General features: G+C 44.0%; 1 protein-coding gene across 3 annotated transcripts in view; it reads left to right on the top strand.

Annotated features, from left to right (window-relative positions):
- The window catches only part of MYRIP (myosin VIIA and Rab interacting protein), a 177,845-nt gene that overhangs the window by 81,600 nt on the left and 75,347 nt on the right, over positions 1 to 20,898 (top strand). For 2 of the 3 annotated variants that reach the window (XM_065884663.1, XM_065884664.1), the window contains exons 3-4: positions 14,211 to 14,347; positions 19,786 to 19,866. In XM_065884663.1, the coding sequence (XP_065740735.1) occupies positions 14,211 to 14,347; positions 19,786 to 19,866 (218 nt within the window). The remainder of the gene's footprint in view (positions 1 to 14,210; positions 14,348 to 19,785; positions 19,867 to 20,898) is intronic. The other variant, XM_065884665.1, reaches the window with a different exon arrangement.

A 20,898-nucleotide genomic window follows, 5' to 3' on the forward strand; every position in this document is an offset into this window, starting at 1 on the left:
TGAAATCACATCGAGCACATGACAAAGGCAGCATGATAAACTAATGGGGGAATCTCTGCAAATGACTTTGAGTACATAAGTTCCACTCCCCTCCAACAAAACCCTCATCTAAGTGACTGAAGAAATCAAAGATTGTTTTTAATGGGTCTGTGTTAGCTCTGGCAACAGGGGTGGCCATCCGAGTACAAAATTTCTGCATGATTTCATGCCAAGGACTGAATAGAGGGGTGTCCGGACCAGCCTCAGGTGAGCTGCTAGGAGGGCATCCTGGGAAATGGGGTTCGGCCCAGCAGAGTCTCCCAGAGCCCCCATCTCAGAGCAGTAGGGTTGAGAGCATAGGGCAAAAGACATCAACATCTTCGAAAGGATAAACGCTTTCTTTGCCAGGCAAAATGAAAACTGTAAGAAAAATGTGGGCACTCTGAGAGGCAGCATCTGTGCTGCTTGGCAAGGCCCCCAGTGTACTGTTTGGGTGAAGCAAAGCACCCCAGCCATCGTCCTAACTCCTTGCTTTCCCTATCACTGTGGCTTGGTATCAGTGGCCCTGCCAGCACCCAGAAAAAAGGCTCATCTGTTGCCATGGAGCTTTCAACTTCTTCAGAGGTTCCGCCTTGAGTCACTGCCTTTTTGCACATAGACCCCACTACCAACAGCCACCAAAAAAAGCTTATAGAAATAGGAAATAATTTTTCGGTACAATAGCTAACATTACTGAGAGCTTATTCTGTAATGAATTACTGTTCTAAGCACTCAGATACCTTCGTAACTCCATAAAGCAAGTATATTGCACCCATTTTACAGATGTGGCAAGTAAGAAAAGAAAGATTAAGGAACTTGCTAGAAAGTGGAGGAGTTGGGATTTATACTAGGCAGGCTGGCTCCGTAGTTTACCCTCTGCACTGTGATGCTCTCAAGAACTCAAAAATCAACAGACTTTCTAAAGGCTGGGTTTTGGGGTGCTTAGTTGAATCCTGGTCAGCGGTTTCAATTTTGGTGAGAATTTTGTTACAAGCCCCTCTAAAAGCAATTTATGCAATGTATTCAAGGCTTCTCTTGAGAGATATTTTGGGCTCTATACAGATGGAGGAGATCTGAAGTCCACCATGCTGGATAATGCTAAAATAAAATCCCCACCACCACCACCTACACACACAAGATCTTTGGCCAGGATCCCACTCTGGAGGTGGGGATTGGTAGCGAATGCACACGATTTCCATCCCTGAAGGACACGTCCTGCAGCGTGGCGCCCAGAGCCTCCTGAGTTTCTCTGTAGAGGGAAATCTGCAGAGGCCTGGGAACACGGCAGAAACCACTTGGGGGTCCCTTCTGCTCAAACTGGGACACTGGAAAGGGGATTCGCGATCCGCTATCGACAGCATGGACAACGAAGGTGGTACAGACCTTGCCCAAGATGAGCTCGATGACTTAATGAGAATAGAAATGTGGCTAGAGGAGCTCAGCCAGAACTGTTAAAGAATTCCGCTGTTCCTCATCCACTCTAACTCTCCAAGCAGCCCTGCAGACTCTGATCTGAGCTCATTACTCTGCTCCCTTGAAGTCAGAGCTCCTAGCACTTTCACCCCCAAAATGACCACTCTTAATAGCTTGGCAGGTCAGGTGGCTTGCATTAGTTCCTGTCAGAGACCACTCTAGGATTTCAACTTGCTTTTCAAGTCAAAGGACAACATCAGCCTTTTTTTTTTTCTTTTGAGATTTACGTTTGAACAGAAGTACATTAACTTGTCTTTGATTTGCAGAATATAAATGTGTTCCCATTTTTGTAAGAAGTGGCCACTGATTTTTCCATGAAAAAAGAAAAAGCATGTGCCTTTTCAAAGTTTGCATTATGCCCCACATATGTGAAGAGAACCCATTTCTGATGCAATCCATTCCAGGAAAGTGTAAGCCGAATTTTGCACACATGCATTTGTCTGGAAGAAATGGACCCATCCACAGAGGCTGCAGTTACTTGGCAGTCGGCAAAAAAGAACCAATTTCTTGGGCTTCCCTGGTGGCGCAGTGGTTAGGAGTCTGCCTGCAATGCAGGGGACTCGGGTTCGAGCCCTGGTCCAGGAAGACCCCACATGCCGCGGAACAACTAAGCCCGTGCGCCACAACTATTGAGCCTGCGCTCTAGGGCCCGCGTGCCACAACTACCGAGCCCGTGTGCCACAATTACTGAAGCCCGCGCGCCTAAAGCCTATGCTCCGTAACAGGAGAAGCCACCGCAATGAGACGTCCACGCACCGCAATGAAGAGTAGCCCCCGCTCGCCACAACTAGAGAAAGCCCCCGCACAGCAACGAAGACCCAACGCAGCCAAAAATTAATTAATTAATTAATTTTTTTAAAAAAAAGAAAGAACCAATTTCTTCCTTTCCTCCTTAGCACCCTCGGTTTATCTGTAGGTCCTTTTCTAAGGAAGTGCTTTATAAACAGTAGTGCACTGTAAGAGTGCCCTGCGTCCTCATGAATATTCTGAAGCATGCACTCATACCCACACACAGACGGGAGCTAATGTGATGATTTGCAGAATATTCTGCCTACCATTTCACAGTAAAGGGATAGCACATCCTTCAAAATCCTGCCTAGATCCTTTAGAGAGAAGATTCCCCAATTCTTTCCTAACAAACGTTCTGCTCCCTTCGTGTGTGTGTGTGTGTGTAGATGTGTGTGTGTAAAGGCCATTCCCTGCCACGCTGATGTAAAAGCAAATTAGGAAAAATTTTAAATGACAACCAATAGGGCACAGGTCAAATAAATTATAGTACACCCCTACACGGGAATAAGGAGGCTCTATATTTATGATACAGGATGATCTCTAGGATGTGTTGTTGTGGAACAGCCAGTGCAGAGAAGTCCTACCATTTGTATAGAAGAAAAGCCTAGGGGAACACTTTGGGGAGGATTGTCATGTGTGTGCATAGGTGCACAAGAAACTGACAGCATTGTTTGCCTCTGGGGAAGGGAACTGGATGGATGGTAAACATGGGTGAGCAGGAGGCTTACATTTTAAACTCCATGACGCATCTATTAAATTTTTTTACTTATAGAAAATTAACAGTCAAAAAAAGAAAGAGGATATTGCCTTCACCATTGACGAGCTATGTAGTTTTTGTTTTCGTAAAAGAAGAGTTGTCTCGTAATTTAGTTTTGAGGACTAAAAAGACCTGGCTCCATGGCAGGCACATAGGAGGCGTTCATGAACCAGCAGGTATTATTAATTACATGGCAGCCCCAGCAGCTCCAATCTACTATGAACAAACAGTGACGTTTTCACAGTATCTTTAACCACTCACAAAGTCCTTGCAAAGTCCTTGCCTTTTAATGTTCACAGTAGTACAATGTGTGTTTATTATAGCCAAGTCCAGAATTGGTTAATATAAACAGTAATCAGATCATCTTCTTGTTCCAACAACCAGCTTGGAACTTAAAGGGAAGACACCTCATTATATAACATAATGTTACCATTAATCAAACAGATGAATAAGCCAAAAAGGAAATTACGCTTTTTAAAAATACAAATGTGAAGATGTTATCACAGCAAAGCTGGCACACCTCAATATGTCAGGACATGGGAGGTGAGGCAATATCCAATGCAACTAACTGTGTGTCCCTGGAAGTCTGGTTGTAGGAAATTGTGATCATTTGTATTCTGAGGGTGCGGGAAGTGAGATGCAGAAAGATGAACGTGTTCAAGGCCGTACATAGAGTGATGTGACTGGGAGAAGAATCCATATGTGCTGACTACCTTTTCTTTGCTGTCTCAGTCCCTAGATCACACAAAGTAGCACAGGGAGGATGCAAGATTTCCCTTCTGGACAAGCTTGGTTCAGAGTGCAAATTGCTGCAGCTATAGCAGGACAGCAGCTCTTCAAATAAATGCAGTTAAATTCTCTTACTTCAAGTTGATTCTGACAAGTGAAAGTAAGTCCCAATCAGCTTTACAAATAAGAAAGCAAAAGAAAAGCCATATTCAAATGACATTTATCCCTGCCTCCAAACAGCCGACACTAAAAGAAACCATTTCGCTCCCCCTTCCCCCAGGCCTGACAATTGCCTGGTTGAGTATCAGTCAGACTCGCTGAACCGGACAGAGAGGAATAAATCAAGTGTAAGTGTGGAGCCGAGGGCCACACAGACAGCCTCAGAGATGGGAGAGTTCAGGGCCAGGTCAGGACTAGTGGCATCAAGTCTGGGGAGGGCTTCTTAAGGGACAGGTAGGGACAGCTGGGCAGATCCTGCCCAGGCCAGAGTGACTGCAAAGAGGAGGCTGCTGTGCCCAAGTCCTGTGAATGACAGCTGGAAAGTCCTGGAAGGGACAGAGCATTCCCTGACACATCCACCTCCAGACCATCTCAGAGATGTCTTCTTATTTAGACCTTCCTTGGGTGATGGTGCTTCATTGGTTTTTATCCCTAACTACCAATGCAGGACCTCAGCCTCCTTCAAAGCTCCTCTCCACAACCCACCCCCATGGATTCCTGGGAGTCTCTAAGGGCACAAGTTTCAACAACTAACCCATGACATCCATGGATTTTTTTTTCTACTTTTTTTCTGCTGTTCCTCATCATCAGTGTATTATAGGCGCTGCATTCATCACTATACTCCCCTGGGTACCACCACTGTACTCCCCGGGCGCCACCCTCTCCTGCTGGGATCATCTGCTTCACTGGGCACTTTTCCCCCTTCCACGAGCACAACTGTGTCCCCCCGGCACTCCTCTGCCACCACGGAACCCTAGTGTCAAAGTGCCAACACACGGGGCTGCCCTATCAGGGCCGAGTTAGGGTCAGGTAAGCAAGGCACTCGCCTCCAGCGTAAAATTTAAGGGAGTGACCAAAATCGAATAATCAAGATAAATACTTTCATGTAGTATGTTTAAAAATCAAAATTAATGCAAAAATTCATAAAGAACAAAATATAGAAATTTTCATTGAAGTATAGTTGATATATAATATTATGTTACAGATGTACCATATAGTGATTCACAATTTTTAAGGGTTATATTCCACTTATAGTTATTATAAAGTATTTTCTATCAAAATTTACAAATTTTAACTAAAGACAGGATCTAGTAAAAGCCTCTGATTGGAGACTGAGACAAAAGGAAATATTTATCCCCCTACATAATATTCTTATGTACTTTTAATGATAATTTTTCTAGCATATTAAAATATCTGAAAAAATAGTGAAAAATTGAAAAGCATGTATGTTAAACTCACAATATTACTTTTTTATTTTATTTTTTTTGTGGTACGCGGGCCTCTCACTGTTGTGACCTCTCCCGTTGCGGAGCACAGGCTCCGGACGCGCAGGCTCAGCGGCCATGGCTCACGGGCCCAGCCACTCTGCGGCATGTGGGATCTTCCCGGACCGGGGCACAAATTCGTGTCCTCTGCATCGGCAGGTGGACTCTCAACCACTGCGCCACCGGGGAATCCCCACAATGTTATTTTAAGTTTAAATATTTTATTTAAATCAAAAGCACAACTTCTTATAATTTTACTTTCCTGGCCTTAATGGAAGCACACTCATCAATAATATTTTCAAGGTACCACCTCACACTGGTCAGAATGGCCATTATTAAAAAGTCTACAACTAACACTGGGCTTCCCTGGTGGCTCAGTGGTTGAGAATCCGCCTGCCAGTGCAGGGGACATGGGTTGGAGTCCTGGTCCAGGAAGATCCCACATGCTGTGGAGCAACTAGGTCCGGGTGCCACAGCTGCTAAGCCTACGCTCTAGAGCCAGTGAGCCACAACTACTGAGCCCGCAAGCCACAACTACTGAAGCCCGCACACCTAGAGCTCGTGCTCCTCAACAGGAGAGGCCGCCACAGTGAGAGGCCTGCACACCTCAGCGAGGTGTGGCCCCCGCTCGCCGCAACTAGAGAGGGCCCGCACACAGCAACAAAGACCCAATTCAGCCAAAAATAAATAAATAAATAAATAAATTTTTTAAAAAAGTCTACAAATTACAAATGCTGGAGAGGGTGTGGAGAAAAGGAGCCCTCTTACACAGTTGGTGGGAATGTAAGTTGGTGTAGCCACTCAGGAAAACAGTATGGAAGTTCCTCAGAAAACTAAAAATAGAATTACCATATGATCCAGAAATCCCACTCCTGGGCATATATACAGACAAAACTATAATTCAAAAAGATACATGCACCCGTTGTGTTCATAGCAGCCCTATTCACAATAGCCAAGACATGGAAACAAGCTAAATGTCCGTCAATGGATGAATGGATAAAGAAGATGTGGTACATATATACAATGGAATATTACTCAGCCATATAAAAGAACAAAATAATGCCATTTGCAGCAACATGGATGCAAGTAGGGCTTATCATACTAAGTAAGTCAGAAAGAGAAAGACAAATACCATATGATATCACATATATATGGAATCTAAAATATGACCAAAATGAACCTATCTACAAAACAGGACATAGAGAACAGGCTGGTGGTTGCCAAGGGGAAGGGGGTTGGGGGAAGGATGGAGTGGGAGGCTGGGGTTAGCAGATGTAAGCTATTATATATAGAATGGATAAACAACAAGGTCCTACTGTACAACACAAAGAAGTATATTCAATATCCTATGATAAACTATAATGGAAAAGAATATTTTAAAAAAGAATATATATATGTATAACTGAATCACTTTGCTGTACAGCAGAAATTAACACAACATTGTAAATCAACTATACTCCAATGAAAAATATTAAAACTGAAAAAAATATTTTCAAATATTATTATCTACTCCCTTGTTCTCTCCTTCAGCCTGTTTCCTCATCCATCTCCCTTTAGCCACTATGCAAATTGTAGAAGTTGTGCAAAGGGCCCAGGAGCAGCTGTGGGGGTGTCTCACACAGACACACTTCCTCACTTCTCTCCCAGGCTTTCCTTGCTGCTATCTGTCAACTCCAGCTTCCCACCCTTAGCAGGATACTTCACATTAATGGCAATTGTCACGTATCAACTGAACATGACACTTCCAGCCTCCTGGCCATGTCTGTCTACAAATTCCCAGGGACACACTCAGGGGTCCCAGTGTGAGGGCTGTTCTTTTCCATCTAGTCTCTCAGTCTCTTTTGACTTTTCGAGACTGATTGCTCTGACTCCGTGCTCAAGGGCCTTCATGCTGTCAGGGCTGAATGAGTCCTATTTTCCAAACACCTGCCTGTCATTCTGTTGTTTTCCCCACAGCTCTGAATCAGTAATATCTTCCTGTGTTCTTGGCTACAGAACACAGGAAGATATTACATTCTACAGCATGTCAAATCTATCCTCAAACTCAGTGATTCTCAGAGTGTGTCCTTGGACCAGCAGTATCACATCACCTGCACATCTGTCAGAAATGCCCATACTCGGGCCCCGCCCAGACCAAACAAATCAGAAGCTCTGAGGCTGGCCCAGCAAGCTGGGTTTTAAGTTTAAAAACTAAATACTAAAGATTAAGAACCACCTTAACCCTAAAGTCTAACCTTTCGGTTAAGATGAAATGTAAGAATTGAATGTGTTTCCTGACAAGTCTATTTTTACTCTTTATCTGTTAATTACACCCACATCCTGCCAAAAAAGAATGTAGAGGGCTTGGGATAAAATAATAACATTGATGATAATAAGGAATAGCATATTCTGAGGATTTACACTGGGCAGGACACTGCGCTGAGTGCCTCGCATGTGTTACAGCATTTAATCTTTTAGAAAAATCTGATTAACTATTTATCTCCTTTTGCATCTGGGAGGAAAAAAAAAACCCACCTCTGATAGGTTAAATAAATTGCCTAGGATCAGATTTGGGGGAGAAAGAAAGTTTGTTTGTTTGATGGGGTTTTTTGCTTTTTTAGTAAAGTTGAATTTACTTTAGGGACACTGTATCCAAGGAGTCACTTAGAAATCATAATTCTAAGAGTTGAGTCTCACTCAGCAGAGTAGGACTGAGTGATTCTGGTGGCAAGCCTGTCCCCAGGCCTTTCCTCAATGCGAGCACTCACTTGGGAGAGCTGCCATCAGCAGGGTGAGAGACTCAGCTAGAAAGTTCTGGGCTCCGCAGGCCTCTGCTGGCAGGAGAAACAGTGCACACTGTCAGTCAGGGAAGCCTGTCCTTGGACAACTGCTCTCTCAGAAGACATGTAACAAGCAGCTGAGGCCCACACTGATGTCAGTTATTGGTCCTAATGGATAAACCAAGTTCTTCCTACTGATCCTATATTGTGGTCTGTATAGGGGGAGGGGGGCTCTTTGATTTTTACTTCTTTAGAGAAAAAGGTTTCCTTATAATAGGACTTAAACTTAATGAATATTTAGTTTCTTCTGAGATTAAATAACTACCATTCTCTTCGTGCTCACTGTGTTCAAGTTCTATGGTAGACGCATAAGCATATTAGGTCAATGATGCTTTGTAAGACTCTGCCAGATCAATATTAGTATCTCTATTTTGCAAATAAGGAAAATGGCACCCAGAGAGGTTAGTAAATGTGCCCTTGTTCACATAGGTGGTAAGTGCTAAAATTCAATCTGATACCCAGCCCACCATCTGCCCATGCCAGCAGTTCCTAAAGCATGTTCTGGAGGCATGGAGACGCCTCATAGGCTGCAAACCAATTCCCAAACACAGTTCCTTTCTTCTCTTCTTGTAGGCAAATGGGGCACAATTCTGCAGACTTAGGTTTCTGCTTAAAACTAGGGCTACTTCTTAGTAATCTATTAAGTAAGTTATTAAGGGTTGCCAGAATCTGGTTTTTATAAGCCAACGTTAGAACAGTCATTTGCTATGTGCTGCCAGATGCCACATCCTGGCCTTTCCTTTCTCTACTCTGTTCCTGGGGGTGCTGAGCCCCAAAGACTGCATTTCCCAGGCTCCCTTCTGAGTTTGGCCAATGGGAGGCCCTGGAGGGAACTGGGAGGGCAGGAGGAAAAGAGAAAACAGGGTATCGGTCTCTCTGCCTCAAGAAGTGTCTCTGCAGCAGCTGCATCTCCTCTGTGGCCCCAGCTTCTGGCTCCAGGATGCTCCTACTGGTAATGCCACCTCCTCCCTTGTCCCTCTGGCCCTGGGGTGGTGGCAGCTCCCCCACTGCTAGCCTCTGGGATGCCTCAATCATCCTCTCTTTGGAGTCTTAGTGGTTTCATCATCTATATAACCAATTGCCTATATTAAAGTCCCTCTGTTTGAAGGACCTGGAGCTTTTTCTCTTTTATTACCATTCAGTGTGTTGTTGGTGCTGAAGCTTCTCATTCTGTATTCTGTGAAGCAGAGCTCACAGATCATGGATGTGCTTATAGTTTTCAGGAGGGATGCTTCATTATCCGTACATCATCAAGGTCATCTTGAGTTGGTCATGGATTTTAACTGTTGTGCTTCCTAACTTTTACCCACAAAGTAAGGTTAGTTTATCATTATCAGTTTAGTTTGTTGTAGATCGTTTGGGGAACCTTGCTGTATATAATGATTTGAACTTGGCTCAACAGTATTTTTGGCATTTTATTTTTTTGTAATGAAGGCATCTGATTTTGGGAGTACCATTTTAATTATTCTATTCCTCTTCCAAACTTTTTATTACCCAGTTCAGTTCTTTTTCCTTGAAAAGCAGGAAGGAGGGAGGCAAGTCAGCTGTTCGCTCTCTTATCCTACCTAAGTGGATTGTAGTCAAAATTAAAAACAAAACAAAAACCACATGTGGGCTCAGAAAACACCCAGCTAATTTTGCTAGGCCAGTGCTTATCAAGCTTTGATATACATAGTAACCACTTGGGAACCTTGCTAAAGTGCAGTTTGATTCAGCAGGTCTCAGGGTGAGAATAGAGGTCTGGGATTGCCATTTCCATCAAGGCTCCAGAAGGTGCCCCAGTGCTGCTCCGAGGACCACACAGGAAGTAGTGGGATCCACAGACTCTCCTAGACTCTACCCCATAGTGAGCTCAGTTTGCACAGCGCCTGCCGTGCCAGGGCTGAGGGCCAAGGCGGCCTTGCTTCATCACCAGCAGCCAGGATATGAGCAGTTCTTATGTAGGCAGTTCCTTCGTTCTCACAATCGTGTTGTTTTGTCTAATGAGCCAAAAATCAGTCTGGCATTCCTGGGCAAAGCTTTCATGGGGTTATAATTTCAGTGCTGCTCTTGTGATGAGTTACGTGATTCCAGTCTGTCTTCTGATGAGAATGTACCATATTTACAAGTTTATTCATGTCATAAAAATAATTAGCAAACTTCTCACACAAATAAGTGCCTTGAAGTGATTAGTATTCACAATGTGGTAAGTAGGTTGTTTTACGGAAATGATACAACGATTTTACATTGTCTGCTGATTCCTTGATCCATGGTGCTTTCCGTTTGCTTAAACTTTGAAATAAAAGCCATCATTTGCAATAAGAACACTAACTAGGGGTTCTGGAAGGAAAATAGCCCGATCGGACGTCAAGGCACTGACCCAAGGATGAGGTCTACAGTCTGTTCCCTGACTTACTCTTAGTTCAGTCAGTGACACCAGCAAATTACTTGTTTCTATTTTCCTTGTAAAATAGAGATAATGATGATTTATACCTCCATTACACCAATTATTGGCTTCAATACTACCTGTGGACCAAAGAGTACCAAACCCATATTTCTAGTCCAGATTTCTATCCAAGTCCCAGACTAGTATATCCAGTGCCCACCAGGTATTGCCACCTGGGGATGTGGTGGGCACCCCAAATTTAAGTGTCCTAACTCAACTTCCACCTTCCCCCCAAACCTGATCCTCCTCCTATATTCCCTATCCTTGTCAGTTGTGTGACCATAATTTTACAGATGAACCAACAGTAGTTCCAAGGACTAAAAGTAATCAATTCTAACTATGTTGTGATTGGTGAATTTTGAAGGGTTGCTGTTGATTTTTTTAAAGCCCTAGTGTTGAAAGAAATGATCATGCTTAAGACTGTGAAACTGAACGGCACAGAACTAAGAACCTTTGTGTGAGCATTTTTAGGGATAACTTGGGATCATTTACAAAAACAAGTGAGGGAAATCAAGAAGGGTCCCTCTGGACAGTTCCAAGTTGGAAAGCTTTTTGCCACAAGTCTCATCACCAGGACTTCGGCTCCCTGTCCTTCCTAAGGCACCCCTCCTATGTGTTGTCTGAGGCTGAGAAGCAGCAGTTAGGGCGTCATTAAAGAAGATGCCTGATATATCTGGAAAAGACGGAAACTCTAATTCAAAAAGATACAGGTACCCCAGTGTTCATAGCAGCACAATAGCCAAGACATGGAAGCAACCTACATGTCCATCAACAGAGGAATGGATAAAGAAAAAGATGTGGTCCATATATACAATGGAATATTTGCCATAAAAAAGAACAGAATAATGCCATTTGCAGCAATACGGATGGACCTAGAAATGATCATACTAAGTGAAGTAAGTCAAAGACAAATATCATATATCACTTATAGGTGGAATCTAAAATATGATACAAATGAACTTATTTACAAAAGAGAAACAGACTCACGGACGTAGAAAACAAACTTATGGTTACCAAAAGAGAAAGGAGTGGGAGGGATATATTAGGAATTTGGGATTAACAGAAACACACTACTATATATAAAACAGATAAAAAAAACAAGGGCCTACTGTGTCGCACAGGGAACCATTTTCAATATCTTGTAATAAACCATAATGGAAAAGAATCTGAAAAAGAATATATGTGTGTGTGTATATATATATATATATCTGAATCTCTTTGCTGTACACCTGAAACTAACACCATGTTGTAAATCAACTATACTTCAGTTTTTTTAAAAGTCTAGAAAAAAAATGCCTGAGCCATAAATCAGGGTGGGCTCTGTTTTTCACACATCTGTGGGAATGATCCAGAACCCAATGCCTGTGGGACACAGACTGTCCAGCCATTCTGGAGATGCCTTTGGCTTGACTTTTGGTTCCATCTCATGACGCATCTGGCACTCGTTGAGATTAGTCCGACAGCACTGTTGGGTATGAGCTTCATCTGTTTTGTCACTCCCCGTATACCTAGCACCGTGCCTGCCATGTAGGGCACTCAATAAATAATGAGGAATAAAAGAATGAATGAATGAATGAACAGATGAAGGAATTCATGCACAGACGCATATTCCACTCTGCCTTCTGTTCCAGCAAGATGCTGACACAGGGCTCCTTCCTTCTCATCTACCCTTGCCTGCAGTTGCGTCCATTCAGGGGGAAGCTGGAGATGTGAGGGTGGGCCAGGGACCCTGCAGCGCTTAGTCAGTCCATCCTGGGTGCTGGCATCCTCACGGCCCTCTCCCCACACCTCTGCCCCAAGAACTGCATGTTTCCTGTGAGTTTCCTCTGAGCCATGAATTTTAAAATAAGTGAAATAAAAGCAGTAATATCAAATGAAGGTAATCATGACTGAGTCTTCCCTGGGGCTTCCAGAAAAGCTCTCCACATTAATTCTAAGTCAAAATACATCACTTCTTACGGGAAAGCTTTCTAGTCTCCAAATCAGGCTGTAGTTGTGCAGGTCATTCTCCAAGGATTCAGTGCTGTCCTCCCACCTTCCAGCAGCCCAGTCAGTGCCCTGATTCCTCTCTCTGACTTGAGCAAGTCAAGGCATTCTATTTTTGAGGTCATCAATGTGTTTCTAAATGTCATAGAGTTTTGATATAACCAGGGACTTAACGGAGAGCTCATCCTATGATGTACTTGAAGCATTAGGATTCTTGATTGCAAATAATAGAAACCCAACCCAAGAAGCCTTAAACAAAAGAGAGGATTTTATTGGCTCATGTAATGGAAGAGTCCAAGGGTTGACCTCAGGCTTGGGTAGATCCAGGTGTTCAAAGTACATCAACAGGATCCTTTTCCTTCCCGCTGTCAGATCTGCTTTTGTTCAGAAGACCACAAATAACCCCCCAAGTAATGGCAAAGGTGGCCCCAGCAGCCCAGGCTTTCATTCTGCCACCAAGCCAGCCCAGCAGAAAGGGAGCATCTCTTTCCAACAAAAGTAAAAGTCCCACCTCAGACCTTGATTGGCAGGTCTGAGTCATGTGACTACCCCCAAGGCTGCCAGGAGGAGGGGCCAGCCTTTCCAGAAAAACATAGACTCAGTTGGGAAGGAGGGGGAGTGTCCCAAAAGGCAAAGAAGAATGAAGGGCACAATAACCACTATCGTCCACCCCTACCCTTGTGGACCTGTCCACCTGCAACGCAGAGCCCTGCAGCAGCAACTTCGTGGAGGTCAGCTGCTCAGAGAGCAGGGTGGTGTGCAGGAGAGGCAGCCTGCAGAATATTTCTATTCTAGAGTCACAGTCCTTTTGTGCTTTTAAAGCTCTCAAATAAATCATAAGCCTGGAGGTTATGATTTCCAAGGACAGTCTTCTTCTATGTGTCTGCTTCTTTTTCATTTTATTCACTAGTTTGTTGTATTTTTTAGATTCCACTTATAAGTAATATCATACAGTATTTGTCTTTCTCTCTCTGACTTATTTCACTTAGCATAATGAATGGGAGGGGTTTAGAGACATGTTCTGGTCAGGCAGAAAAAAGAAGCATTGTGTCAGTGATTTGTACCGAGCATTATAGCACTGACCAGGAAACCACCTTCCCACAGTGCTTCAGGCTGAATAAGAAAGAGGCTGCAGAGTTCTGCCATAGAGCCCAGGGTCTCACCTGTGCTTTTTATCCTCCCAAGCTGAATTAGAAATGGTGTTAATGCAGTAAGAGTGTCAAATATAAAGCCTGCTATTAAACAGATGCGTCAGCTAGTGGCTTCAAGTGGCGAGCATTTATCAGCTTGCTCTTTGGATGGACGCAGGTGCATGGTTCTTCTGCTGGTCTTACCTAGGGTCACTCATGCGTCTTCAGTCAACCAGCAGTCGATGGCCTCACTCGCCTGTCTAGGGATTGGCTGGCTATTGGCTGGGGCAAGAGGGGGGAATTGGGCCAAGTGTCTCTTGTCATCCCAAAGGCTATCTTGGGCTTGTTCACATGGCGATGGGTTGCAGGGCTTCCACGAATAGCAAGAGAGGAAGCTGCCAGGCTCTGGACTCACACAGCATCACTTCCACCAGTCTCTGTGATCAGAGCAAGTCGTAAGGCCAGCCCAGATCTAAGGAGTAGAGACCACCTCTTGATGGAAGGAGCTGCGAAGTATTGTGGCAACTTTTGCAATCCACCATTTCATAATTCTGTCCTTTAATGCTAATTTTCTGTTTTCTAATTCTGTGTTGTCCTCAGGGTTCTGAGGACCCAGTCTCTGGAATGGTTCTACAATAATGTGAAGAGCCGCTTCAAACGCTTTGGCAGCGCCAAGGTCTTGAAGAACCTGTACAGGAAACACCGGCTGGAGAGCGGAGGGTGCTTTGACATCCTAGGTACGCTGACTGCCTGCCATCTGGGAGTCTTTGGGGGGTTGGCGGGAAAGAAGAAGGCCTGGCTTGGAGGCCCTGTACACTGCGGCACACTCACCTGGGACAGAGAAAGTGGCTTAAATAATCTGGTTCTAGTAAGGAGCAGAAATAGAAGGACATGTACCAAAGATTCTAAGTTTTAAGTCCTTTGATTCCCACACCTCCACTGGGCTGGATATGTTAGCAGCTGGGAGGACCAAAGTGTTTCTGCATATTGTGGACATTTTAATTCCAAATCCCTAGAAATGAAAGATTCTTGACCATCTTTCCCTAATGATTAAAACACTGGAAATTCATCTTTGCTTGGTTGTGTAGACTAGGTCTGCACTCAGAAGATATGCCCCCCACTCCTCTTCCTTCCTACTCCAAAATTCTATACATACCAGGCCCAGAGTTTAATGTAATGGGAGAGTTAGAAAAGTCTCAGCTTCCTCCCAGGAAGTTTAAAGGATGAATTCTACCTATGCTGTTAAGACAACCAATGTAATTAGAATGAGAAATTATATTCTTTATTCCTATTGGACCAGCCAGTGGAGAGAAATGGTTGTCAGAATATGAACAGCATGTCCTCCCAGAAAAGGCTATTTTTTTCTGTGTAGAGGAAGATTTTTTCATCACTTTGCTGACACAGGTAAATGCTTTTTATCCCTGAGAAAGAAGGAAGAAAGAAAATCTCATATGGAGCTTTTTCACTATCATTATTTTACATTGTTGTATTCTCAATAAAGTCTTTGGTTGTGTCCAATCTAAAAATATGCCAGCCACTGAGACAAGGGGGAAATAGGATGGAAGCATTAAACACGGAGACTCATTAGGGTCTTTTGTGTTAGTCGTTAGAATCCCTGTCTTTCGAACCACTCAGGAAGCCTGTAGCTAAGAGAGCAGGGCGGAAGGTCTCCACATATTATTTTTAACTGCTTTTTGCTGATTTTTCTAAAAATGTTTCTCTAGGAACAAAGACAAAAAAGAAATAAAGCTTAAAAGTAATCATGTTAACAGTAGCTTTTCAACCCAAGGAGATACCTCAAGAAGGTTCCAGAATAGAATTGTCTCATCCATTTGCATCCCATACTTTCTTTCTTGTTCATCCTTGCGTCTGCTTCAGGTACCGCTTTACATGTCACCACATTCACATCTCATAGATGTTCTCTACTGCTTCATGCAAAGTGAGGGGGAGAAGCAAATTCATTTGGAGAATCCTATAAACAGCACAACTCTGGTCTTTCTGTTTCTCCCTCGGGTCCCACAGGTGGAGCAAGGGAACATGAATTACAAGTGGGCTGGCAAAAGGCTTTGAAATGTTCAAGTGTCATTTTCAAAGGCGTATCATTTGCTGGGAATAACGCTGACACTATTGAAGCAGATTTAGGTCCCAGGCCCTCTGTGATTCACCACATCTCTCATCTGGGCCTCAATCACAGCACTTATCACATTGCATCCAGGTGATGGTTTACAAAGCTCCTCTCCTGCTGGACCAGGCAGAAGCAATAGCTTCTTCATCTCTGTGTTCCCAAAGTGTGGCCCAGTGGCTGGCAACTCTTAGGTCCTCAGTATTACACAATTCAGTCTTAAAAGCACTTTGTGGGTACCAAGACACTTCATAGAAGTACTAGAATCAGTTGCTTTAACATGATTTGTATCTCATTTTAAACTAAGATTTCCTTTTGAGCAACAAGAAGACAAGCAAGCAGGAGACAATTTATGAGATGGTACTCAAATCTGTAAAGTCGTGATCATAAAACAGTGAGAGCGATTCTACATACCACCTAGAAAATTGAGTTACACCTCAAGCACGGAGAAATCTCCCGTGTGTAAGTAGTGTCCTGATTATGTCAGATGACCGTGGAGACATCAGCATTAGCTTCTACCTACAACCCAGCACCTTGGTATGGTTGTCATCTGCCATCCTCAAGCCCGACTACACGTTAGAGTCACCTCACGAGCTTTGAAAAGTGCCAGAATCATCTTCCACCCCGTCAATTACTTCCGAGTTTCTGGAGGTGGCCCCGGAACGGATATTTTTTAAAGCTCTCTGGGTTATTTTAAGACACAGCCAAGACTGAGAACCTCAGCTAGAACTTCACTATAATTCGTATGGCAGAGTTCTGAATAAGATGGTTCCATCTTCAACTCCATCTGAGGGTACTTAGTTTCAGAATTTTGATTGTCAGAACATAATCTACAGGGTGCAAGACCTGTGCTCTGCTCCAGGACTCTCAGTATAAAACTCCTTTTATCTACGAAACATCTCCATTGCATGGACCAGTGTAGTTTGCCATAAAAAAAACACTCAGTCCATTGAAAATTCATTGAGTTCACAGAATCTTATGGGTTACCCATCACATGTACCCATTGCACAGCCATCAGTCCCAAGCTCACTTACTCCTCCTGCAGCCCATATCAGGTGACCAGATTAGGCAGAACTGGAGAACCATTCGTTTTGTAAGATAAATCTAAGACTTACTCATTCCTTCAGTAAACATTTATTGAATGCCTGGTTTAAGACCTGGGAGTAACAAGATGGGTAAGACCCTGCCATCTCAGAGCCGACGTTGCAGTGAAGTCAGAGAAATAAGTAAATAGATTTATAAAAAAATGTATAATGTCTAACGCTCATGTGGTTTATCTGATAGATTCAGTGTGACATTGTAAACAGTTATTCCAAAAAGAAGCACTACATGAAAAGATGAAAGTAGCCCTTATTAATATACTTAATCCCTAGACAATTTGGTAAATAATACATACATTTATTTAGTATTGGATAAATAAAATGGGGAAAATAAATCTTGCTTTTATTTATTAACGTGATATATCTATTTTTGACACGATTCTTGGAAAGGTCTATGACATCTTTCATGTGGGATCTGACTAACAACATGGTCTTTTAAAAGCACTGAGTCGCCTGAAATTGGAGGTTCCTGCAGCTCATGGAAGCTCTGACTTGATGTCTGGCTGCTGTGTCAGTGCTTTCCGAAACAGTTCAGTTGCTTTCTGCCCTTGGAAAAATCCCATCATCCTAAATGACACAGAAGCTCCCACCTATGAATTTAAAGGGACACAGGGAGAGTTGTCGTACTAGAAGATTTATAATCATGGAAATCCAGAGCCTGTCCTGGTCAGCGCAGTTCTCCCAAAGATGTTTTCAGATCTTCCCCCCCATCAAGCTCCCCACCACCATCCCCGCTGTCTCAGGAGACAGCCTCACCGCCTCCTTCGCAGGGCAGACCGTGTACACCTCCGCACCTGATCCCTGTCACCTTCCATGAAGGTCTCAAGTTCACGCAGCCCTTCTGTCTTGCCTTTCAGCCTCTCTCTTAAGCGGTTCCTTCCTATTGACTTGTAAACATGCCCAGTCTCTCCCATTTCCTAAGCCCTTCCTGGACTGCAGTTTCCACCACTTCTGCCCTGCCATGCTCTTTCCCATCACAGGGACACTCCAGAGGGTGGGCCACACTCTCAGCTTCCTCTCTAGACACCCACCCTCTCCCTCTTCCAAGCTGTCCTCCACACAGCAGCCGGCGTGCACCTTTACGTGTGTTTAGAAACACACACCTAACCAGATCACCCCTGTGGAGCCTTTACTGTCTTCAAGAGGCTTCATGGTGGGACAAAGATCAGAATACTCATGTGGCCACCGTGACCTGTGCGGTCTGCTGCCAGCCCACCTCACCCCAGGTTCCCTCTCCTCTCGCAGCCCAGCCACCTGGCCTCTGTTTTAGCTCTTCATATGCACCCTGCTGTCCCCACTGCCTGTGCCTGTGCAAGCTGTTTGCTCTGCCCTGGACTCCCTCCCACCCCCACACTCTTTTGGCTGGTTACTTACAGTCTAGGTCAGTCTTCCTTGCTGAACACTTGCCCTATTCTATGAACCACCCAGTCACAGCACTCAACATATCTATAGTTTTATATTTATTTATATAAATTTTTGGTTAATGAATTCTCACCCACTAGACTATCAAGGTTGTCAGGGCAGCGAGGATTTCTGGCCTTGCTCACCAGTACACCCTAACGCTCAGCCCAGGGCCAGGCATCTACTAGATGCCCAGGAAATATTTGCTGGATGAATGAATGGCTGCCAGATGCAGCCAGGCCAAAGTGAAATATTTGCACTTAGATGTACAGCCTGGGAACTGAGGCAATGACTTATCCTAAAGCCTTATTTTATAAGTGAGGAAATGGAGACCCAAGAAGGTAAAGTCACTTCATTATGGTCACAGAGCTGGAATAAGTGACTATGGGTCTTCTGAAAGGCTGGTCAAAAAACACAAGCACAGAGAATAGTATATGGTCAGACTGAGTCCCCGTGGCAGGCCGCACACTAATGACCTATTTCATAAAGGTAGCAGCCTGCTGACCCCGCTGTAGATGCCTACAGCAGTTACCCTAAGAGTTCCCACACTGGAGCCCCATGCAGCCCATCCAAGGAAGCACGGGCTGTATTATGTGTATCAAAGGTCTACTGCTTAGTTTGACTTGACATCAATAGCGTTTCCCCATTTTGAGCTAAGAGCTGTAGACCCACATTTATTTTCTTGGTTCTATCAGTGTTTTCCACCAGCATCCAATTCAAGAATTTTTTTGAGCCCCCTGCTGTCTCAGTGCTATCTTGGGTACTGGTGATACAATACAGTAATTTAAAAAGGAAAGAGACATCATCCACACCTCCACACTTTCAAAGATCTCTTTTGATGAATTAATACGTGAACACAAATGGGAAATCCCCAGCTTAAAAAAGGTTTAGCCAACTGCTCTTCCGAGCCTGGAACCAAGATAGGGTATGTGTTCAACTGAAAGAAGACCAGAGAAGAGGCAGTGGGCCTTAAAAGATCAAATGCCATGGCTTACCTTGTCTTGCTCTGGGCTTGTTTCCACTAACTGCTAATGACAGTTTACTCACTGGCTAAAGGCCACTGTTTAGACTGATGCCATGGACAGCAGCTAAAGACCAGGCATGCAGTGTCTCATCACCCATCATGAGCAGAGTTCTACCATTATCACAGTTTTTCTAGTACGGAAGCCAAGTGTCCGAGAGGTTAAGTAACTTGATCAAGGTCACACAACTAGTCATTTGCAGGTCCAGGAAATGAACTCATATCTCTGACTTCAATCTATTATTCCATGATTGATTCTATATTGCCTCCAAGGAAGGCTCTGGAAGAAAGTTGGGGGTGGAAGCATTGCTACACAAGGAATTAGTATGAGAAAGAAAAATGTGACTGGTCAAAATCTGTAGCATTACCGTAGAACCCAGTGATTCCCTAAACCCATTTGCAAGGCTAACAATCAAACTGGGTAATGGTGGTCTGCCAACTCAGTGACACGGTGCACTGGGCTCACTGAAGACCTTGGATAATCTTATATCTCTCTGTCTCCTCCTCTCTCTCTCTCTCCCTCTCTCTCAGGAGGAAGCTTTTTTGACGCAAACCTGGAGAATGAAGGAAGTATTTCAGGCAGTGACTCAACATTTTATAGGCAGTCAGAAGGTAAGTTTGCTTAAGAGTTTACACCTAATGGGAGGTTAGAGCATTATAAACACCTTCAGACCGTCAGGGTCCCCCATGGCATTGGAACCACTGCTGCAACTCTGTTATTGTGTGTGAGAGTCTCCCTGGGTCTCCTTTTATTGCCATTTTTGTGAATCCATCATCAAAATAGGTGAATATATCTAAGGAGTAGCCTAGAGAAGTACATTCCGTACCAACCACTAGATACTTACAATCAACTAGTGTGTGTTTTTCTGGAGTTGGAATATGACAATCAACATACTCACTTGTGCAATTAATATTAAAATATTCTGATAAATAATGTACCATTTACTGATGAACTTTTACTTTTTTATGCCAGTACCATCATCCCCTTAGAGCAAAGGTTAAAAGCAAAACAAACTTCTTCCAATTCCAAATAAGACCTCCTCCAACATTCCGGCTCCTTCTCCAAAGTACTGGGTGTTGGGAACAGGTGTCTCCTAGTCCCCCTTGTCCTGTGGCCCCCCACAGTGCTTCTGCACTCTCTCTGCTTTCTCCTTGGGCACCTTCTCATGAAGGTCTCATCCTCTATCATCCTTGCTGCCTGAGACTTCTCCCTGGGAGAAGTCACGTGGCTTTGGTGCACCTCTGTCTGAATGCCTAGCCCTTACTTCAGCCCAGAGTTCTAGACTCAGTGTTCTGAGGCTTGGTCACCAAGACCTGCAGCCCCTCCAGGGATCTTAACTTCAGCATATCCCAGTCAAGCTCCTCAGCCACTTAAGTCCACCAGCAAGGCTTACCTTTTCCTCAATCCCCCTCCCCGCTTCCACCCAGTCACCCAAGTTCCTATGGGTTCTATTTGCAATCCCATCCTTTCCTTTCTGTTCCAAGGTCTATGGCCTGAGCACCTCCCTGCCCTCAACTCTCCTGTATTAATATTAATTTCAGTAACCGTCTATATCAGCCAGGGTTCTCCAGAGTAACAGAACCAATAGGGTATGTACAGATAACACACACACACACAAAAAGAGGTTCGTTTCAAGGACTCAG

This window comes from Phocoena phocoena, chromosome 10, assembly GCF_963924675.1.
Source record: "Phocoena phocoena chromosome 10, mPhoPho1.1, whole genome shotgun sequence".
NCBI classification, from domain to species: Eukaryota; Metazoa; Chordata; class Mammalia; order Artiodactyla; family Phocoenidae; genus Phocoena; species Phocoena phocoena.